The following is a 24,952-nucleotide window of genomic DNA, read 5'->3' as shown; positions in this document are numbered from 1 at the left end:
TGTCAAACACATCTATTGTCACTCCCATCAGGGCTTTTTTTTTGGAATTGTGCTCCCGCGCTAATTTGCCACGTTTAAAAACTTGTGTGTTATTTTGTGTTTAGGAGATCTGGGAGAATTTACCTAGCCTGACTACGTCAGACTTTGTACTTCCGCTAAATTTCATTACGCTTCTGTACTCAGTCTGAGATACCTCCCATTCAAACCGTTTTCCTCAAGTCTCAAAACAACCGGCGAATCAATGAACAGAGGGCGGGCTGAGAGCCGTGACGTAGACGCTAAGCGCCGAATGTACGGTTGTAGTTTGTAGTGGACATGGAGGCACAGAAAGATATTTGCTCTGTTGTGGAGAACCGGCACTTGCCAACTTAATCCCGAACAAGAAAAGTGTTAAACATTTTGAATGGAGATTATGTTGTTGCCCTACTCCCGACAGGTTTTGGGAAAAGTTTAATTTATCAACTATTATCGATCGTCAGCAAGAAACTGTGTGCAGCACAGCTTGACGTGCACAACATTCGAGAAATCATGGAAGGGAATTTCATTGTTCACAGTTAATGGTGGAGGACGCGTGGGCAAACATTCTTTGGTGACGTTCCTGATTAACCAGAAAAAAAGGTAGGAAGATTTAATTTACATATGGTTATGGCCGTCTGGTGGAAGAGTTTGAGAGGAGAGAGGGGCGTTCCTCCACTTAGACGTGAGTGGAAAGACACCGTAAGGATAGTGTTCAACTAGCTCTGGCCCGATTTACTTTACATAATCTGCATAAGTCGTTCATAGCCATGTTAACTTCAGTATTTCGCTCGATGGGTTTGTTTTCACATCATGCGTGTGTTTTACAGCAGAAATTTGATGCGGCTGAGCTGGCGCATAACGCACATCATATCCAAACGTTATGTGATTGGCTTACGTTTAGACCAATGATTTTAAACTTCAGACAAGCCCCTCCCACGAGAAGGAAAACGATTGTCAATTATGCCCAGCCAGACTCTGTCTATGAAGCGAAGCAAAATAGCAGAGGATGGTTCTACCAGGCTAGAATTTACCAACATTTTCACCTGACTTTATTGGCAACTTTTTTGCCAGTTAGTTCATATAAATTGTACAGATTTTTTTGCAGTGTTTACAGTGTTAACAACTTTAACCTTCTGACAGAAATCAAGACAGTTTTACAAAGTTACATTCATTTTAAATCTGGCCCATTTATTGATTGCAGTCATTAATTTAAATCACATGATTATAAATAAGAAATACATATAAAAAATGCATGAAATTCCAATCAGTATATTCACATTGAATAGATATATGAAGTAAACTCACAGGAACATTAACCTAAGACACAGGTTTGAGCTGCCTTAACTGAAAATAACTTAGACTGACAGATCTTAAAATAAGCCAGTGCCATTGATTAGTCTAAAAATACACACCAGTACTTTTTCTAAGGCATGTTTAAAACAGATGCTTAAACATCTTAATTTAACTAAGGCCTAGTCCTGGCTTTAGTTAAGCCTTGTCTGTGAAACCACCTCCAGAGATTTATCACAGATTTGCATACTTTTACTCAGTCACAGCTGAATATTTGCAAACTGATTGCACATTTGTGAGTTTATGGATTAAAATAACAAAAAAATAAATATCAAAATTTAAGATTTGTTTTATGAGGATTACAGAACAAGTCATCTCATCTGTATGAATGTGTTTAAGTAACCACTGTAATTCTTTGTAGATACAAAATGTTTAGTAAAATATTTTTTTCATTTCTCATTAGTGTTTTTGTTTATTGTATTTCCCTTATGACACAGCATTTTATTTTGTGGGTTGCTGTCAGTAGTTTTTTTTTATTAATTAGTATATCTTGGCTAAATATTACACCATTGTAATATACATATATTAAGTGAATACACTGTTTAACTATTTACAATAATGATAATAATTATTATTTCAGTATTACAACCCTTAGTAACCAAACAGAGGCAACTGTTATTTTAAGAAGTACATAATGGTAAGTTTGTATTTACTAGTGAATCAATTGTTGAGATAAATGTATAAAGTGTGAGGAACATACAACCATTTATTTTAACAAACAAACAATATTGTCAGTAGGGGACAGCATGTAAACTCTGTTGTTTTCTGTATCTTTGTGCCTGTGATACTATGAGCCTCAGTGTTCCCACAGGGAAAAGTTATCCACATTGACTCCATTAGCGATCAGTGTGCCTCCCTGGTCTCCACGCAGGTACTTGCCATTTTGAGCCTTGATACCGACACGTCCATGCACCAGAAATTCAAATAAGAAATCCTCAGGCTTGTCCCCATCTGTGCAAACCAAACCACTACTGGAGACATACCAAAACTTTCCATTTCCACCTGTGAGAAAGAAAATGATTCAAATATCTGGACGCACTTATTTTTATTAAAGCTATTCATATGAAATAATGTAGTGAAAGAATAGGAACCATAACCAAAAATTGTGATCCCTCCTGGCAAACAGAGTCGCAATGAACACATTTTCAAATCAGATATTGTTATTTTTACATCATCTATTAGTCAGGAGCAGTGCTGCACAAGACTTGGTCGAGTCACTTTAATGTTCTTATTTTTATGAAAACCTCAAACTCGACCTAAAACAACATTTTTTACTTCTTTTGCCTGTAGCTCAAAATGAGACCATGCACACTCCGACACATCTAGACAGTAAAAACCTACTTTTTATTTGGTATGCACCATCATTGAACAGCAATGAGAAGATGTCATAGACAGAGCGGTTGGCGTCCAGTGCATTAGAGGTCCTGTGGTGACACACAAAGCCATTCTCTCCACGCAGGACCAGGATAGGTCGATTAATCAACTTTAGCACAAACTGCTCATCCTCCCCTGTGAAAAAATTAGTTATTTATCAGATTCACTTGTAAAATTTAATACAGAAGGACAAAAAACTAAGTTAATCTCTTGGACTCACCCACAGAATCACTAATAGCAGCAAGGTGTCCATTTTTCTTAGTGGAAACATATTTTCCATTGCTTGCCCTAAAAGCAATGCGCCTGCCCAGCCATTCAATGTCAAACATGGTGTTTTCCTCCCTAAAAGTAATGAGCGCGCACACACACACACACACACACACACACACACACACAGTATTTGATCATTTATCAGTTATAAATAATTTGTTAAATATAATAACCCACCTGATCTCACGAATTTCCGTGGCATAGTCACAGAATTTTTTGCTCATTTTTCCGTGGCATTCTCACGGATCTCCGCATATTTCCGTGACCCTGCCACGGACTTTCCTTTCCGTGGCATTCTCACGGATTGGTAACTCAACTGTTTTTCCTATTTTCTTACCATTGTCGCTTCGGTTTAGGGTTAGATTTACATAAAATGACATCCCTACCCAAACCCAACTCTAACCCCAACACCAGGCAACAATTGATTAAAGTTTAGAAAATATAAAAGAATAAATCAGAAAAAATAGTATAAACCAATACTTAAAGTGACAAACTAATGCAAACACCAAATCTAACCCTAAACCGAAGCGACAATGGTTTGAAAATAGGAAAAAGCAGTTGAGTAACCAATCCGTGAGAATGCCACGGAAAAGAAAGTCCGTGGCAGGGCCACGGAAATATGCGGAGATCCGTGAGAATGCCACGGAAAAATGAGCAAAAAATTCCGTGACTATCCCACGGAACTTTGTGAGATCATGTTGATAATAACACATTTTCATTTGGAGAGAAAAAAATTAAAGTAACATACAGTGGGGTCAAAAAAGTCATAAACAGCCTTTGTTTCTGTAGTTTGCATTCTATTATACATTTTATTTTATGATTACATTTATAAAAAATGTTAAACGAAAAAATATACATTTCAAAATAGTTTAGTTTTAGTTTTTCCCGATTTTCTTTTAATGACAGCATGCTCTTGAGGTGTTTATGTCCAAGTCTTGTGTGCTTTAGTAAAAACAATGACATTTGATCCTATTTTCAAATGAATTAACATTTGCTTAGATTAGTCACAGTCACGCCAGGCTCTCTCTCAGTCACGTAAGCATCTCACTCCTCAGATCACAACACTAGCCTGCTGACACTCCTCAGCCATCCAAATCATAAGCGCTAGAAGAAAACTGCACACACACACTTACAGTCCCTGTCAGTGTTGGGGAAAGTTACTTTTTAAAGTCATGCATTACAATATTAAGTTACTTCCAAAATAAAGTAACAAATTGCGTTACTTAGTTACTTTTCATGGAAAGTAATGCTTATGTTACTTTTTAGTTACTTTTGTGTTACTTTTTCTTGGCTGAGGCTTGATCTCTTTCAGGCCTTGCAGGTGTTTTTTATGACTGAAAAGTTCTGCATTCATAAATTGCATATTTCATCACAAAAATGTCAAACTCTGACAAGCCATCTCAGTTTCTGACTCAAACTGTTCCCACACAGGCGTGTACACATAGAGTGCATAATGTGACTATGTTTAGTTTCATTCAGTAAATATTTTTTTTTCATCTAATTAATTAAACTAAAAAAGTAACTTGCTTTAATCTTTTGAAAAAGTAACTCAAATATTATTTACATTTAAAAAGTAATGTGTTACTTAACTCATAACTCATTATTACGTAATGCACGTTACTTGTAACACTTGTCCCTGTCTGGTTTCATCCAATCCTCAGACTACTTACCTGTTCTTCAGTGTTAATCTCTGTGTTCAAGTATTCCAGAATAGGGATGTGCACTACAACTAATTTGAAACGGAAGTTTTGTAACTGACAATTCAACTTATCGGAAAATAAAACTCTATGAATAAAGTAAAAAAAAAACCTTTGTGTCTGTGATTTGAAATCTAAAATATTTGCATTTAATACATGCCTAAGGAATAAAAGATCAAACGTGATCCGTCTTCCTGTCAGTAGCATGGAGTATATGGCAGGACCTCGATGTGATCGGCTGCACTTTTTGTTTGTTTACCTTTTGTGGCCCATGTGTGCACTATCTGTCTCCTCCCTTCTCATTATCCCTGATTGTTTTCTACAGCTGTTGCGTGTTTGTTCCCCTCTATTTTAGGTCCGGGTGTGCTGTGTTCTGTGTGCGTTCGTTGTGTTTCAGCCGGGAGATCGCTGCCATGTCGTGCCTGACTCTTGTTGGTCTTTGATCGTGTTAATGTTATGTGTTTCGCCTCAAGGACTCGGCTGAGATTTGTGAATACCCTCGGCTCCTGCTCTCTCTCCCGGTAGTTTTTGGCCTTCTCTGTTTTCTCTGTCTTGTGGATTATTCCTTGTGGACGTGTTGGATTCTTCCTCTGTCGGCAATTCTCGTTTTTAAACTGGGGCTGACGACTCCTTTTGAACTCAGTACTGTTTGTTTCGTTTGCATATCGTTAACATGTACTAATACAGACTTACACACCAAAGGAAATTTACAATTGTGAATCGGACAATAGGTGCTCTTTAAAGAAAAAACTTAAGAAGAATTCAAATACTCAAAAAAGAACAAGAACAAAAAAGTCTTAAATAACATCTTAAAGGAGTCAAGCTTTATAGTAAAGCCTTATCCACCCCTACCTAAAACGGCTCGTTCAACACACCCGTGCAGTTTGACCTCATACTGGTTTAAACATTTGCTAGAGTAGCACTTGTTGTTTGTCGTTTCTACGATCACAAATACAGACATGGTTTTATGTTTTAGTATCCTTAACTTACCAATCGGTTACGTTCTGCTCAAATCCCGCTGGTAAAGTTAATCGATCAGCTTAACCATCTGTCTGACCACGCCAAGATAAAATACACCAGTGCTTTTTGTTTTGCCTCAAAATTCACACCAGTAATGTTTTTAGTAAGGCATGTTTGTTAAAACTAGTTAATTAAACTAAGGCCTAGTCCTGGCTTAAACTAATCCCTGTCTGGGGAACCATGCCAATGTGTGTTATTGTGAGCCAGTATCAGCCTGAGTTCTCCACGAAAATAATTTTCAGCCGGGGCGACTGGCCACGTGTCTTGCCATAATATCCTCTTCCCTTTTATGAGTGAGTCGGGTTCCTTACCAACATTCCCTTCTCACACGAGCAGGTTGGTACCTCTTCCATCATTGGCTTTCTGAGGGAAACTGAGTAGAGGAGTTTTTCATCTGTACTATACCATGTACTGTGACGAATCCCAGTTTGGACATTGTTCCCAGCAACCCAGTCTCACCCCATGTCGTCAATATTTGACGACACTTGACCATTCGTCAATATGTGACGCGGAGGGTATACCTTTCGCGTCATTTTTTGACGAACTGGGGACTTCAATACTATTACGTCCGTTGCATTCTCTTCTCCTATTTTCTTACCAATTTCGCGTCGGTTTAGGGTTAGATTTACATAATGACATCCCTACCCAAACCTAACTCTAACCCCAACGCCAGGTGACAACTGTTTAATTTCGCGTACACTGTTTAATTTCGCGTACACTGTTTAATTTCGCGTAATCTAACCCTAAACCGACGCGAAAATGGTAAGAAAATAGGAGAAGAGAATGCAACGGACGTAATAGTATTGAAGTCCCCAGTTCGTCAAAAAATGACGCGAAAGGTATACCCTCCGCGTCACATATTGACGAATGGTCAAGTGTCGTCAAATATTGACGACATGGGGTGAGACTGTGTTATTCCCAGTGGTATTCCAGCTATAGTGTTTTTCTCCCAGCTGTGAGACACATGTTTTGACATGTGTTATCCCCAGATGGTGAGACCATTGTCTATCTCCATTCAATCTTGACCAGTGGGTGAGGTATGGCCTCTGTAGTGCCTTTTTCTGTCATTTTCATATATTTTTCCGGCACTTCCCAGTAGGCTTCAGTACACTGTGGCTAAGCCGATATTATCTGCTGGTGTTACTGGTAAGGTTTTTTTTCTCCTTCTAGGATGAGGATCCCCTTACATCTTACTGGAAGGTTATGATATCATTCAGCAGTCAGCAAGGCACGTATTGCCATTATTGTCAGGACAGGGAGCAGTGTTGTGGCGTTTTCAGGTAGGTACCCCATACTGTTGTCATTGACAGAATGTCTCGTTCCTTGATCAGGGAACCGTGGTAATACCCGCCTTTCTGAATGCTGAATGACATCCCCACTTTCTGCCCTGAGCCGTATCAAGCTCGTCAGACACAAGCGTATGACTGGTCTTTGCTGTCTCCTTTTATACACGCAAGTATAGGGAGAAAACTGATATGCAAATACCATTTCCGCAATGTTATTGAAATTTTAAGACCAGACTGGCTCTTAAGAGCACATCCCATACCCTTCATCATGGAACCATGGTAACATATGTAACTGAGATGTTTTCCAGTGTAGTGTGAGCTTGCCATTACTTGTTCTCCAGTGTGAATCTCTGTGTCCAGATATTTCAAGTCATTATCCTGTCAGATAATCTCTTCTTCAGTTGTCTCTGTTGTTCCTGGGGTTTCCTTGTGTATGTGTGCTTCAACAATATGTTAAAGAAACACAGATTAACCTTAAGCTACCGTGGACTGTTTTATATCTTCAAATTAAATTTCAATACCTGCAATTCTACTACAATCCAGTGTTTCTCTGCATTATTACGCTTACCTGTAATTGTTTTTACTCACATCATCTTTCTGTCTGGGTCATTCATCACACTATTTGTTTAGTGGCCTACAAATAGTGCAGAATAAATGTGATGGTTTCCAAAGATTTTCAATATGGTCTTGGACTTTTGGACCCAACTGTATGTTTTTATTATTATAAAATCTGTGAATGTGAATGAGAGCTCTTTACGTTTCTGTAGCTGTGGCCATAATGCCACAGTGTGCTACGAGTGTCCAGTAATTTCCACCGTTGGTTCTGAACGTGCACTTCTTAGTGTTTTTGTCAATCTCCATCTGAAAAATCTCCATGTCTGTCTCATCATCCTGATTGGCCGACACATTGACACCTGCAAAAACAGACATGTCTCATTGTAATTTTTACCAATGGCTGATATCTAGTTTCCCTTACAAAACAACAAAGCAAACATTTAGATGGTACTCATTGTTTGCACCTGTCTCTTTTAACCTCATTAGTTTTGTCTATGTAAGCCCTTGTGTTTCTCTTGTTTTCTTTCTTGTTTTTTTTTTTTGCTTTTTGTTATCCCCAACCTTCATCTGTCAAAGACTGTAATGCATATACTGTATATTTGGAAATTGGCATGACTTCTATAAACATAGATTATTTGGGACGTTGTAACTATACCTTTATGTTTCGAAAGTTGCCATGTATTATGGAATCTATATATTTTGCAACAACATGAACCACTCTTTGATTACTATTTGGCCAAAGATTTATAATATGAAGAGCTGAAAAAGCAGAAATAAAAATAAAGCAGAACTTTATTAATGAAACCAGTCGGGACACTTTTGGGGGAGCATGTGCCAGTTTTGTAAATACTATAGACTTCAGCTGTTCTAAGGGTGCTTCATTGCTTTACTAATTTCATTTATATAAAATTATATGTTTTTGTATTCATAACAATGTAAACATCTGAACATTTGATTTTCAAAAGAGTTAGCCTTATTGGAAGAATTCTTGCATAAGGGTCCATTAACATCTAAAACGCATGGAAAACGCAGGACAAGCATTTTTTTCTGCTTTTAAAAGCGCTTGCCCGTGAACACAAGCTTTGTTTCAGACGCGTCTATTTTGAGTGCGCTTGCTATGTGTCTAGATAACTCTACTGACCCTGTACCGGGTTCAAAATTACTTATTATTACTTCATATAAAATATTCCTTTAATTTTTAATGGTCTGTCATGGACCCAGTACCACATATGAGATACTGTTTGAAAGCTTAGAATCTCTACTTTCTGTAGATATGCATTACTCTTAATTTACACTATCAACCCCCCCCCCCAAATTGTTTATATCATTTAATATTCGCAAATTTCATATTTTGCTATTTATATGTGCAAAACAAAAAAAGTATTTTTATATGAAAAATGTATTTTCACACCCTTCAGTAAAATAAGAATAACTTTTGAAGTCAACATTTTAAAGAGTTCATTCTTTTTTTGGGTGTTTACTGTCTGCTGCTGCTAACAACCAGAAATGTCTGCAGTCTGCTAAAGCACACAGAACTAGAGGGCTATTTCATAAAACTAGAAGCCAGGCTTATTTTGTTAAGTCTGGCTTATTGCCGGTGGATTTCGTTTCATAAAACAAACTTGAACTAGTTCAACCCCGTTACTATGGAAACTTATGCTTGCAAACTAGCCTGGTCCGGGGCAGGCTAACTGTCAGTCTAAGCCTCAGTTGTTGTTTAACTAGACTTCCACTAACACTGAACTGTAAATGCAATGATATTACAGCTGACTCTTTGACATTTTATTTGACTTTATTAACCACTATTAATCTAACAATTAAAGAAAATCAACTTATATTAAATTTGATCAATTCTGTTACAATAATAATTAATACAATATAGACATGCGTTTAATAAGTATGATATGTTATAGGCCTATTAAATGTTAAATATAAATGATAATCTTAACTACCCAATATAAGAATAATAGCCACAGCAGTAAAATTTGTATCTAAATTTAAGATGTATTTAAATCCATATAATTGCAATGAATTGATGAAATATATATGTATTTTTTATTCAGATTGTCTGTCAAACAGAAAGGAGATTAAATTTAAATATAAACAACACAAAAGTCAAGTACAGTCATTTATTTTTTTATACATAAAAATGCACATTATTTTAAAGATCTACAGTATTTGTATCTTTCTTTAGTTGTTAAATTTTTCTTGAAATTTAATATGGTATCTGCATGTCTGAAGAAAACACAATATCATTATGTGATGGTATGCTCTTGGCATTTTGTTGTAATGAGTTAAAACTCTTTTTTTTGCCTGTGATCCCAGAGAAGATTGTTAGTGTCCTGCAGACAATAATTGTTCACCACACAAGTAGGCTTGTACTGTAGACTTACAGTATAAATGTGCTTATACCTCTGGCCTGTCTTCAACTGATCCTCACCCTGAAATCATTCATGAAGCTCTGTTTATCTATCAACACCTAACACTACACTGTTAAAAAATTCTGTAGAAATGACAGAATTATTGTCAGCTGTTTGCAAGTAACGTGCTGTAGATTTAAATGTATGTTATTTACTGGAAACAGTTTGTTCAAAGTTAAATGAACATTAATTATTAACAAGTCTTTTTATTTACAGAATAAAACTATAAAATAACAGCCTCATGCAAAGCAATCTGGGAACCAAAATATGAAGGAAACAACAGAAAAAGGTTGATCAGGATTTCTGGTTCCTAAAATGCTTTGCATGAGGCTGTTATTTTATAGTTTTATTCTGTAAAACATAGAGTTGTTAATGTTTAATGTTCATTTAACTTTGAACAAACTGTTGCCAGTAAATAACATACATTTAAATCTACATGAGTTACTGGCAAACAGCTGCCGGTGGTTTAAAATCTCTCACACTCCCAGGGTTTTACATGATGACTTGTGGCTCTATAACGCACACATAATTTGCCATCAAAAATGTTTTGAGTAATAATGATTGTTGAAGAGTATGTATAACATATATCATTTTACACAATCATTCATTGTACTACTGTAAATTCAGAAATGCAGATGCTGTTCACCCACCATACTCTCAGTGACCCCATTTTTTTCTTTGAAGAACAACAGTTCATCTGCAGGAGTAAAGCTGTGCTGCTGATAGATGCCAGTGCTCTCCTCACTGCCAGTCAACATCTTTGGCAGCTAACATTATGAGATTCGACACTTCTAGCATAAGATTATGCTTAAATCAACTACACTTCTTATGAACAATATATTTATGTTTTATTTTCACCTGTTACTTTTTTGACCACTCAAGTTGCTGCTTTTGAAATGTACCCCCAAATAAAAAAATAATGTTTTTTTAGTTACGTTTAAAGTTAAAGGTGCAAAAGAGGATGTTTGTTTTATACATTTTTGCAATATTACTTGAAACTGTCTTTACTAAATGATAAAAGACATTTATTAGCTGCACTGAAAGTAATAATATTAATATACGTAATCTGTGCACAAGATAGGGCCTTAAAAACATCAGCCAATTGCTCATGCAGTCATCTCATAAGCGATTGGCCCTCTGGCTTGTCAATCACTGCCATTAAGACCCTTGTGAGAGACGTGCACGCTCCAGTAACTAAACACAGGCGACGCATGCGCATAGCGCAGGGGTCCCCAACCTTTTTTACACCGCGGACCGGTTCCAGCTTTAAAAAAGATCCGCGGACCGGGGGGTGAGAATGGGGGGGGGAGTTTGGTCGCTGAGTTGCTGAAAATTCTCTTTTTGAAATGTATAACGTTTTAAACAGAATAAAGATAACAACCTTGCATTAGGAAAATGTATAATTGCTTTATTTATAGTATATTTTCTATAGATGTGTAAAACCATATTTTGGCGGATAATTTTTTTAATTTCATTGTTTCACTAGTTTACCTGTCCATTTAGTCTTAATAATTAATGGTAAATGAACTTGGTTTGCAGTTCTCGAAGAGAGCTCGAATCTTGGTCGGGCTCGAGCCCCAAGTTCAAGTAACAGAACGGAAGAAAAATGCAGTCATTGAGGAGAGATGCCAGAAGAATTGCGGCTGGGCGCAGAGGCACGGAGACTCGCGTTTACCATATGATTTTAATGATGATTTAGGTTCCTTTCAAACCTACGTTAAAAGTATAGCCATTAAAATATTATTAGCCTAATAGTTTATTTGGATCATGGTGCTACGATCGATGGATAATTCTGAAGTTGTTTTAAAAAAGAATAAAATAATTACTTTTCAGTCATTTGCGATGTCCATGTCACACAGTTGAACGTCTCCGCGTATTTACATGATTTGCGAGGTACATTTGCAAATGATTCATAAAGTTATAACTCTGCAATTCTTTGATCGATTGTGTTTAAGAAGTACTGTATGCTAAAAACTCTTATGACAGCAATGTGATCACTGATGCGCTGGTAGAGAGAGAGAGAGAGACCAAGAAAAAGAGAGAACGCGACTCTGTACAACAGTGGAAATGATCGATGTTATTTGAAGTCGGCTCTTAAAGTACAAAATATCTGATTAAGCTATTACGTGGCTATTACACAACTTTTTTTCGGGACGTTCTTGCGACCCGGTGGCAACTTGTCCACGACCCGGTACTGGGTTGCGACCCGGTGGTTGGGGACCTCTGGCATAGCGCATGAAACTCCGTCTTAAGTTTCGGTTTGTTTTCATTGTCGATCCTGCTTTCCTCCTCGAATTTGCACCACGGTAGAGAAAAACTCGAAGGAGGACGCAAAAGAAAGACTTTTTTAAGCCGCTGGGAATAGGAGAAAATTGTCAGAAGAACGTAATGTAAACAGAGTCGTTATTGGAGAAACATTTCAACGCTGGAGAGCAATGAAGGAACAGAGAGGTGTCAAGACAGACGCACAGTTCGGAAAAATTCTTCTCGACAGGTAACAGTGATTATTCTTTCTTTGGGGAATAATTATTGTTGTACTGTTATTCAGATATATTGACGTTGTTCTTGTACTGTACTGCCCTACAAAGCAAAAGCGCAGTAACTACGCATTTGGTCAAAATTGAGTTAAGGGTTGAAATGGGCTTTGTGAGATCTGTTGTGTCTTGTGACAAAGTCTCCTTGTTCAATTTTCTCCCATTTCAGTGAAACGTGTGTGCTAAAATTGCAGTAACATGTTTGACTGCCTGGTGTAAAAAACTTTAAGGGCATTTTTCTCAGTTTCAGTGTTTGCGTAGTTACTGCACTTAGCCTTTGTAGGGCAGTGTAGTTGTAAGGCAGTGACCAGTCTGCTACATGCTAGTTGAAATGGGAGTAGCGTCGACTGATCTAACGTTTTAACGTCTTATTTGTTTATTATCATCATTTCACATAATGAATCCACTGACGTGACACAGCATATGCCAGTGGTAAACAAACACTCGTGTTCAAATATTCGTGCACGAGTTTTGGAAGGCGTTCCCTAGAAATGAGCTGTGAAGGAGGGGGGCTGTTCTTAGGCATGCGCTCATTTAAAAAACTCAGTAACCGTTTTTGGATTCTCAGTCGGCGAAAAACATCCTCTTTTGCGCCTTTAAATGTATTAAAATCATTCATCTGCTAAATATTTATTATATAGGTTACTTAGTAACCTACGTATTGTCTTTTAAAAGTTAAGATATGTGTTATATTTAAAAAGTAAAATATATAAAAAATACAGAAAAGTAGAAGCAAAATAGAGCCACTTGAGCATTGACAGGGATTGAACCCGGGTCGTTGAATGCGCTGTTGAGAGCACTGACCACTAGGCTGTCATTTCTGACGTCGTTTTAGGCTTTCATTTGATTGTTTTAAAATAAGACAATAGATTTTAATTTAGTTGTTGCATGAAAAGATTTAATCGATAAGGACTTTCCAGCTATTTTATGGGTTTGTTTATTGCAGCAGTATTACAATTTTCAGTCATTAGTAAATTCTTCAAACATTTTTATCACAAATTACCGCTTTCTCTTTAACTTTGATCGATTTGATCTATGCTCGACCTCTAGGGCTGCTCAAGAATAGCGTGCACGCGCAATTATCTTGACTAGGGAAATCTGGATCAAATTAGTTGGATTGCATAAACTTCATTTACCTTTTTTGAAACCGCTTTAGCCTCGCCTCATTTGTTAGCTTAATTCAAGTCGAGTTTGTAACTTTAATCCTCGCTTTTCCAAGCGAGTTTTATGAAATAGCCCTCAGAGTTATACACTTTCAAAGACAGTGTTTACAACACACAAAAAAAGAAAATTTGGTGGTTCATCATATGAAAAACAACATAAATAACAATATTTGTCACAAACATCAGCATTCTATGTAACCTCAAAGGGGTTTCTGTAAAATGATGTAAAGATATTGCATTTATTCCACTGTATGTGGTTATGGGAACACTTTAAATGTTTTTAGGCAGAAATTGAATATAAAAAGGGTATTATTCCTCCCTTCAGTTGGAGTAAAATAACTTTTGCATAGATTACGATAAAGAAAAAATTCCCTTTTCCTCTGAAAGCTGACATGTGCTGGAATCAAACAAAAATTTCTGTTTCGGGATCACTCAGGGCCAGAGTTATAGACTTTCAAATACAGACTTTAGAGAAAAAAAACATATACAACCATGTTTAGCACTGTCAACAGTGTTTTATGTAATTTCAAAGGGTTTCCTGTAAATTGATACCAAACTTTTGTATGTACACCTCTGAATGTGGGTATGGGAAGCTTTTGAATTTTTTTGAAATCCCCAAAATAACCTCTGAGTATGACTTTTTTCACCAAACAGGTAATCTCAAAACCCAGCATTTTTTCAAAATAGAAATATACATTTACATTTGTTTAGTTAGCTGACGCTTTTATCCAAAGCGACTTACAATTGCTATATATGTCAGAGGTCGCACGCCTCTGGAGCTAAGTGTCTTGCTCACGGACAATGGTGTGTCACAGTGGATTCGAACCCGAGTCTCTCACACCAAAGGCACAAACACAAACACATTTGTTCCCTTTCAGTAGTTTTTGAATAAGTTTAATTGAAAAATATTAAAATACCTTAAGGCTGCATGGTTATGGCAAATATCATAATTGTTAGGCTACTGTATTTGCACTGAATTGGAAATTATATATTTGAAAATACATTGAATTGTAAGGCTGCAGTTCACTATTGCAGACTTATGTAGGTTACCGAGGATTTAATGATATTACTTTAATATAGTCAGTCATGAACTAAAGTGGGCCGGTCTAAGGCATGAAACTCCAGGGCTGAAAATGAGTCCCACTCCGGCCCTGCATACAAGTTTAGCCACAAATGCCACTCTGCTAGGCAAGCTTGATGTGATCAGGCTTTGGGATGATATCCTCTTCTAACTTACTCACAAAACATGTCCACAAAACAGAATCAATATACTCCACAACATCGAACAGTGGTTTAGGCCCTGTTTATAGAGATGGTGATCAAAACCATACGTAAAACAAAATTGTAACATGGTGTCATCCCAGTTCACATGATAACTAAAATCCTGGACATATTCCTCAATGGGACGACCATCTTGATTTAGGAAATACAACTTATCTGTAAGACTACTGGTTGTAGATGGAGGAAACAAACTTCCGCTGGATTCAGGGTAGCCTCTTATGGAACGGCTGAAATTCCACAAGGGGGGGGGTATATGTTCCTCAGACGTTGCACAATAAACATGACATCCGCATATATCATTATAAATTGTGAATGAAAAGTGAGATTCGAATGAATGTCCGGGAGTGAACAAATTATATACAATATTTATATCGTAATTCGGTCAGAAACGTCAAGATTGTTAGGCGAACACATCGTTTTGGATTAAAAGGCTTGGATATTCCATTTCCTTGGACTTTTGGGATTTTTGAACAATTTGTTTTGGACAATTTCACAGAAGCGTATAAAGGGAAGATTTTGAAGGTAAGTAAATATCCTAAATCGGCGCCGCCCGGGTTCACCCGGTTCAGGTAACTAACAACTAGATTACAGTTTTATGACTGCTATAAATAATATTATGTGTGTGCTTAATGGAATCCTGAGAGTCTAAGCTTTCAAACAATGTGCCGCATGACCGTATATTTTAAAGATTTAATGCTTCAAAGTAGTGCTGCACAATTTATCGCATCGCAATCGCGATGTCAGCGTGTGCGATTATATGACAGCAAAATGTTGCAATTATATTAAATAAATAAATGTGTGGACTTGTTAACACAAACTTTCTGATAACAGTTTGATGATTTTCCTTGCGGTTTAAAAAAAGAAAGAAAAACGAACAAAAAAGGCAGTGCACGTGTGGCATGCAAATGTGTGGCGTGCGTCGTCACTTGTGTGTGCGCAGCGCGGAAATACCAGAGCGAAGATGGATGCAGAGGAGATTGACAGTGATCTGGTAGCTAAAAAAAAATTCTACGTCTGTTGTATGGTGGTATTTTGGATTTAGGATTACTGACACTGAGCAGTTGCTACATCACGTGGCAATACCAAAACATTTCTAGTTTTACAAATACACATTTTAGCATTATCACTAAAATGTGTGTGGATTTTCCTTAAAACCCATCAAGTTGACCCATGAAACCATTTATTATAGTCGCAACCGCACATCGCAATATTAGCATCTATAACCGCAATGGGAAAAATTATCCAAATCGTGCAGCACAGTGATCCTTATCAGGTTAAGGGCTAAGTTATTATTCTGTAATGAGCGAAGTCGAGAGAGTGAATTCTAATGCTGGAAGTTTATTTAAAGGAATAGTCTACCCTTTTGCCATATTAAACTATGTTATTATCTCAACCTAGACAAATTAATACATACCTATCTTTTTTCAATGCGTGCACTGTACAGCGTGTTGTGAATGTGTTAGCATTTAGCCTAGCCCCATTCATTCCTATGGTACCAAAAAAAAAGTTTTATTTTGTGGCACCACACTTACTGGTATAACTTCCCTGTTTGGTACCATAGGAATGAATGGGTCTAGGCTAAATGCTAACACATTCACAACACGCTGTACAGTGCACGCATTGAAAAAAGATAGATATGTATTAATTTGTCTAAGTTGAGGTAATAACATAGTTTAATATGGCAAAAGGGTAGACTATTCCTTTAATATCAAACAAGCAACCAAATCCAAATGGGTAATCCAACATGCTTAAATCCAGAAACAGGCAAAAGGTCATAATAACTAGTGATATACCGATATATCGGCCAGCCGATTATATTTCCTAATTAAACTAAGCTCTAGTCCTAGTTTAAGATAATTCCTGTCAGGGAAACCACCCCTATATATATTTATAGTAGTAAAGTGCTAGAAATCAATATCCTTTCTGATAGTTCCTTGTCATTGTGGAAAGTGCAGTTCATGGTTCCACAGCACCCTCACCTGTTTTTACTGTTTGTTAAATATAGTTTTTTTTAAGTTCAATAGATGTTACTTTTTTTAAATTTGGCATTATCATTGTTTTATTTTTGTGATGTAAATTGAGTGAGTAAAAGCAGTATAGGCTCCAAATATCGGCTCAAGAAAATCGGCAGCTTGTATCGGTCAACGGCTAAGGCTGATGAAACTAGTGTTGCTTTCATCAACGAAAAGTTTGACTAAATATAGTCGTCAACAAACCTTTTTCACATGACGAAAACGAGACGCAACGAAAATGCTGGTCATGTGACAATGACTATAATAAAATGTATAATGCAATATTGTTGACGAATAAAAACGAGACTAAAAGTGGTTTACAAAATAAAAACTAAGCTAAAATGTCTCTTCATTTTGGTTGACCAAAATGAGACGAGACTAAATGTTATAACGTTATTTCGTCTTTTTGGCCATCCCAGCATCTCCGCACCCACGTCACCTGACTGCAGCTGATCACGTGTGTTGTTGGTGCTGCGCAGATCAATCAAAACATGAAAGTACCGCGAGAGTGACTAGAAAGCATGCGGAGCAGTCTGCTCTCGCGATGCTTTGATATCGTACCTCTCCGTTTGCACATTAATGGGTATTTCAAACAGTGTACGCGGCAACCGCGAGTGTTCTTTTTCAGTACGAGACGTGCGGAAAACGGAGAACCGGGCCGGTTACAGAGGTGAAGCAGAGTTGGTCCACACGCCCTGGCTCGTGCACCCAGAATTCTTTACCTTTTACGGAGACGACTCTTCATGGCATGCGCTGTTTAAGATAAACATATTTCCACTAAATGCTTTCACTACACGAGAAAGCTGTAGCCGCGCGGCGATTCCGACCGGGAAGACGCAGCATTTACAGCAAATGCAAAAGAAAAGTCCAAAATAAATCCCATGCATTACTTTCAGGTCAGTTCAACAAGCATGTTAAAATGTAACGCTTTGATTGCTGACACCACCAAATCATCTGTGTGATTTAAATAGTATAACAATGTACAAATTTATATCATGTAACAGTTATTTAAATGACATTGTGCTGCGTTGTGTTTTAAAGCATTGTAAAGATATCTATGCTAAAGACATTCATTGTTTTGTATATGCTAATAACTACACTTATTTATTATTTAAATGAACAAAACATACTAGCTGAATACTTGAGTATTAAATCAATCAAACACCTGTACTATTGAGAACATAAACATATATAACAACTTTTGCTTTTCTTAATAGACATCTGCTGTTTTCTTAAAGCTGACTTTTAATTTACTTACAAAAAAAACGTGCGTACGTGCATGTGTGCGTGTGTGTTTACTTAGACTACTTCTGTTTTGATTTATGTAGACTTTAATGTATGTATAATCTTACGAACAGTCAAGTCACTCACTCAAAGGATAGTAAAATAAATATCTTGTAAATTCAAATCAAAGCATCTTCCATGTCTGAAATAGATTCGTTACATTCGTTACATTTTTATATAGCGCTTTTCCAGTGCTCAAAGCGCTTTACATATGAATGGGGGAATCTCCTCAACCACCACCAGATGTATTCTAAAGTCTATAAGGTAACAATAATTTAACTTTTGTTTGAAATGGGTTTGGCTAAAAGAAAATATTGTTTTGTCTATATACTGCTACTAGGTCATTATATTATATGGGTTAAATAGAATTGCATTACTTAAAAGAGACTAAAATACAATTTCACTGACTAAAACTAGACTAAAATGTCATCAGTTTTCGTTGACTAAAACTAGACAAAAATAGTCATGGATAAGTCTGACTAAAATAAGACTAAAATGCCCAGACTTTTAGTCAACTAAAACTTGACTAGACTAAAAGAGTATGAACGTGACTAAAACTAATAAAAACTAAAATAACAGCTTGACACAAAGACTAGACTAAAACTCAAATTAAAACAGGCTGCCAAAAACAACACTACATAAAACAAAAATCTGTATCGTCATCGGCACTGAAAAATCCATATCGGCCGATCCCTAATAATAAGAACAATATCCAGAAACATGAAACAAGAACAGGAACAAAATAAGAACAATGGCTTAAACGCTCAGTATTTAGTGTGGAACTAATACTTAAAACTTAGCAATGATGTGAACTAAATGACCATGCTTTATATGGAACAAACAAACAGGAAGTGAATCAGTGGAGCAGAGAACAAACATGGACGTGACAATTTCAAAATAAAAGACATGAAACAGGAAACTTCAAAATAAAAGACCTTGATAATAAACAAAACCAGAACACAGACAAAACCCTTACACAGCCAAACACGTATACGTTTGAGCCAGAAAAGATTATGGGTGCTAGAGATGATACACACTGTATACAACACCTTAAGTGCACATCAGAATCTAAACCGCGGCTGGTAAGTCCTTATCACTAACTTTGTATATTTCTATTGTTACATTGCAGTTGTATTGTTAGGTGTGGCACCTTTATTAATCATTCAATGTTTTTAGTAAATTAAAAGAGTCAAACATACGTTTTTAGACAAGGATGTTACAATCATTACATATCAAGCGATCTCTAACAAAGCAATAGTGAAACGTAGTAACATACTTAAATGTTTTACATAATACTGCTGTGTCATTCCTGTCAGATCCAATATTAGTGGTGCTTTTAATCACAGTCTATCTCCAAATCCAAAATCGACTTGTGGTTTCTTCACAAATGAGTCCGCGGTACACAAAGGAAACAAATACTCCCCATGCGAGCTTAAACCACACATTCCTAATGTTAGGTTCCAAGGTAAGGTTATACAGCGACTGTGTTCTTCCACAACCGAACACTCCGTTTCCATGGGTACTCATAACAGATCACCACGTCAAAACAAAAGTCTCTCAGGAAAAATGTCATTTTGGGTACATTTGGCAATCTTTAAAGACACGTTTACGGATTGTTGAGAGTAAATCGCCATCAGCTGCTTTCAGATGGAGTGCCATTTACTACACAGAGCTGTAGTTCACTGACAAGCAGACGAATCATCCGTGATTATGAATGAAATATTTCCCTGCTTATCAGTAAACTACGGCTCTGTGTAGTAAATGCCGCTCCATCTGAAAGCAGCTGATGTTGATTTACTACTAATCAAGGAACCAGCTTTACTGACGAGTGACCGTGACAATCCCATGCTATTTATCGGGCAGCCCTAAGTTAAACTACTTTGAACCTTGAGCGCGTCGTGAGTGGAAGCTGCACTTGTGCTTTGGTCAACGTACAAAGTACTGTGAGAATTACCCTTGCACCTGAATATTTGGATTATTATTGTTTGGTCAATCAATAAGAACTGATGGGCACTTAAATAATTTTTAATGTTTGTGGAGGTTTAATCTGTTAATATAGATTTTTTTAGTAAATTTGTGGAGGTTAAATCTGTTAATATTGATTTTGTTTTTGTAAAAATTTAGTTTTTTTGATGTCACCCTTTAGTTTCATTCTTTACTTTGAAGTTCAGCAAATTTACTTTGAAGTTCAGAAGTTCTTTACAGTTCAGCAAATCTTGGGCCAGATTTACTAACAGCTTGCACCATTTTAATTAGCGCTGAAATGGTGTGGTCTAGTCATTTTTGTGATTAATCTTTTTGCATATTTTTTAGGAGTTTCCCTTTCAGATGAAAAAATTTATGGGAGGAGATTATTCAAATGATTCACGCAACACAATTTACTTATGTTCGCTCATGTGATATTACTGGCATTTGTAGCTGATAGGAGAGCCATTAGAGAGCCCGTAGTTACAAGCAGAGGATACACGTAGCAGTTTATTTAGAATCCCAGAGGAACATATTATTTAAAAAAAATATTGTTTTCAAAGCCATGTTATTTTTTTATTTGCTGGAGGAAATAAAATAGGAGTCACTAGGTCTAAGTTAAGTCACACAATAACAGGTGTTTTAAAACTTATTGTAAACCTTTTTTTGTCCTCCAGTTCTTTTCAGTGTACTATGGTCTTGTTAGCTGGGATGTCCATGGTGCTGAACTCAAGCGCATTAGTAGATCACCCGCACCTCATCAGCTCTGTTTGCAACCCTAATTTGCGCTGCTCTCAGTAGATTGGGTTGGTCATTATGGAAATTACTACTCCCATCTGGGAGCTCTCATGCTATTTTGCCCCGTTTAGTAAATCTGGCCTCTTCACAATAATATGTGCATGTCATCAGTGCATTAGCACCTAATGATTATACATTTTTATTTGCATTTTTGTGGAAATGTTTATTCAATGATTGACAATCATGACATAAAAAAATTCCAACCAAGTGACAAATTTAAGTAATGAGCACTGAATTAAACAAATGTAAGTATTCAAGTTTTTAAGAGACCCTATTACACAATTAACTTACATCTCTAATTATGAAGTTTGTTCAACAAACTAAGTTATCAGTACTTAAGATTTTTGTAACCTTTACAAATACACAAGTACAAAGTTAAAGTAAGCTTAATAAACTTTTTACATGTAATTATCAAAGTAATAACAGTGGATTATTCATAATTACATGCAACTAACCCTAAATCCAACTCTAGTCCTATAGTAAATACATGTTGCTAATCAATATGTTGCTCAGTCTACTTGCACTTTAACAGTAGCTATGTTTTAATCCCCCTGCTTTCATTCGCATTTTGAGGTATTGCAAGTGATAAAATTTCATTAATTTGCAAAAAAGTTTGTATTCTTGCTTGAGGTGGTTTTAATTTGTGCAAAATAGAGTTAATGCAAATAGTTTGGGATGGAAACGCATATGTCGAATAAATTCTGACGTAGCAAACATTAAATTCACATGACTGATCGGCTCCTTCAGCTGATGGATTTGACGAAAGCTGGAATATTTAATGAAGCAACTGCAAAAGTTTAAAAACAACAGGTACATGGGTAACAAACGGCAGCAAGACGCACAAGAAGTTGCAGACAGTTCTGTTTGTGTGCGTCCAGTGGAGCTGAAAGCTGTATTGCACCAGTCTACACTCATACAGCATATATATGAACAAAGATTTCCACCAGACCCTGATGTATATATTTTCTTGTTTATATGATCCTGTTTCTTTTTAGATTCATTTGTATCTCACAAAAGCTGTAATGTTGTTGCTGAAACACCATGCACCCATAACCAGATGCAAATCTTTGCTTTTTCAGTCTTTATGCCTTTTACCAACTTGTATCTTTTTCCTTGGCCAACAGCACGAGAATCAACTAAATAATACATGTCTAGTCCTGTTACGTTTCAAGGTCTTATGGCTTGTACCAGTTTGATTTAAAAAGAGTTTAACAAAACATAAGCTGCTAACAGTCTAACACCAACCTTTTACTTGATTTTTTTTAGAGTTTTCAAAATGTAATAACCAAAACATTATAAATGCACATAAACTCCAGAACACACTACTGTCTTGTTACTGAAACGTACTAATTGGTGTAGATAAATAATCTAAATGCATGCAGAGGGTTGGATTACCTTGCCGAATGGACACGTATCTTTTGTTTGCTGCCTGGAAAACGACTTGCGGGTGACTCTCTTCCAGATCAAACAGCTCATCTTTCCATGGCGTTGAACATCGGCCAGATCTCAGGGTTCCTGTGGGCCCCATCGGTGTTAGATACTTGCCCTCCCTGTCCTTAAACGCAAGCTTGCCAGACTTGAGCTCCAGGGTGAAATTAGTGTCGGGTTCGTTCTCTATCACCAGCTTACCGTCATTGCGGAGAAAGCGGCTGTCGCAGGTCTTCATGCTATACTTTCCATCCAGGTAGACCAGGGTGATGAGAGAGTCCACACCCCAGGGGATGTTTCTTTCCATGCAGACCTCGTTAGCGACGGTGGACAGATGAGCGTAACGTTTGCGGGGTACACTTAGCATGCTGGCCTGCGGGTGAAGAGCGAGATGGACGGTCCACTGCTCAGCCTCCCCAATGGTCTGAGCAAAACAGGACAAGTATTCTGCGGAGCCTCCGAAATAACGTTGTTGCGGCTCCGACTGCAAAGCCCAACGTCCATCCGACTGGGGCACAATCAAGAAACGGCACGCTGCGTCCGGCACTTCTGTCTCACAGCTTACCTTGCCATCTTTATCTGTGGCCAGGTAACGTCCGAGGTGACTGCGCAAGAAAACCACCTGGTTCTCCTGGTTTTGCTCTAAGGTCCAGATCTGTTTCTTCTTCATGCCTGTTCCAGATGCATTTATAGTGAACCCAAAAGCCTCTGCAGTGAGGTAACGATTTTCATAATTGATGAGTCCAAACTGGAGCTTCAGAGGTGCGTTCATTCGATTCGTAGACATTTTGTGCTTCACGCAGACCACTAGTGTTACAGAATAAAAAAGTTATTAACCCTTCTTGACAGTTATTAAAAGTTGACAGTTTGTCTTTTTCCTTTTCAGCTGTTACTCAACTGGAGTTTGACGTTGCTGTTTATTTTGGCATTAAAGCATCAGCCCCAGGTCACCTGTGCATGAATTCACACAAGTGACTGCTTGCCAGTTTTTAGTCAGCCTAGGTTAAACTCAGCAAGACGCAATCCAACAAACTGCTGATGTCACAGGCAAGTCCCTCCTCTTCATCGTCAACAGATTTCTCCTGCTCTCTCTCTCTCAACCCAACCGCTCCACTCCAACATTTGTATCACTCATCCCTTCTCTTGCTCCATTTGTTTGTTTCAACATTTTGAAGGACAGTTCTTGTTATTACTAATATTCACTGATGTTTTTTTGCATACGATCAAAAATATGTATATTTGGAGACCTTTATGTGCAGTGTTAAAGATTCTAGTGAGCAAACGTTTGTTATTTGATCTTCCTAATTTCCCAGTCAAATCTTTTTTCTTTAACCTCTAGCAGAAAAGACAAAGATGGCAAATGACCTCTCTTACATTGCACCTGCCATTCTCTGTCCATATAAAGGTATTACTGACCATTTCTGCCCTCCATGAATGTGGCGCACAAATAAGTGTCATATTTTATATTTATATATAAGAATGGTGTTTTTGAAGTGTGTTACCTTATACATACTTCATATTTAAATTATATAATGTTTAAAGTATAATGCAACCTAGAGTATGTCACTAACATCAATAAAGTCATGTGTTTGATTTCTAGTGAACACACATTCTAATATAACATTAACTCTTCAAACACATTTCTGTCAAAATCGTATAATTCATAGAACATATAACGTGCATTAATAACTTTAACTCTATTTTATTGTAATATAGATTTATAAACCTTACATTAAACAAATGTAAAATAAACAAAAATATCTTTTGATCTTTAACAGATTTTGTAAAGGTGAAAACGTGTCTTATTGTGTTTATTTCATGTTAATGGCATATCCATTATGCAATATAATACCAAGAGTTTTATAAAACACAATGGCAATGTAAATATTTGATCTGCAGGTCCTGAAATATCCAAAGGTTATACAGTCCTGCAAAGCCTTGCTGGCTAATGACAAAGACACATCAGTCCATAAGGAGACAATACAAATACATTGCTTTCATGTTATATGATACCAGGGGTCTCATTTTACATACAGTAGAAGATAAACATTTAATTTGATTTGTATTCAGAAGAGATTGTGTGTCATTGTATATATATATGTTGACCTTGATCATACTTGTATTCAGTATTAGTATTTCCTCAATGATTCTTTGTATACAGATGCACTTAATGGCAGCAACATTGTTTTCACGCAAACAAAGCAAAACAAAACACTATAATAGAGAGTTCGATTTTGATTTCAGCAGATGGTCAACATAGAAAGTCAAATGCATTACCGAGCACTTTTAGCATTTACTGCTGCATATTAAATTTAATCAAAATCAGGCATAAAATCTAAATGAAAGCTAATAAAACATTAAAGGTTAAAACATCTACTGCAGATGTACACACATGCAGGGTTTTCTTTTTCATGAACTTGTTACAGGTGCACAGCCAACCAACAGTAAACCAAAGAATGAACAGATCTCAGAAGTTTAACAACAGAGCATACAGTTG

General features: G+C 36.9%; 1 protein-coding gene across 1 annotated transcript; it reads right to left on the bottom strand.

Moving 5' to 3' along the window:
* Positions 1 to 1,359: 1,359 nt before the first annotated feature.
* On the bottom strand, positions 1,360 to 23,406 carry fscn2a (fascin actin-bundling protein 2a, retinal). Its single transcript, XM_065249973.2, has 5 exons — positions 22,423 to 23,406; positions 7,773 to 7,929; positions 2,963 to 3,084; positions 2,710 to 2,877; positions 1,360 to 2,370 (listed from the first exon to the last, which is right to left on the bottom strand). The coding sequence occupies exons 1-5, from the start codon at positions 23,240 to 23,242 to the stop codon at positions 2,165 to 2,167; spliced, it is 1,473 nt and encodes a 490-aa protein (XP_065106045.1). The 5' UTR covers positions 23,243 to 23,406; the 3' UTR covers positions 1,360 to 2,164.
* Between the last annotated feature and the right edge of the window lie 1,546 nt (positions 23,407 to 24,952).

This window comes from Paramisgurnus dabryanus, chromosome 3, assembly GCF_030506205.2.
Source record: "Paramisgurnus dabryanus chromosome 3, PD_genome_1.1, whole genome shotgun sequence".
NCBI lineage: Eukaryota > Metazoa > Chordata > Actinopteri > Cypriniformes > Cobitidae > Paramisgurnus > Paramisgurnus dabryanus.
The sequence above is the reverse complement of the archived record's forward strand: the minus strand, read 5'-3'. Positions and strand labels throughout refer to the sequence as shown.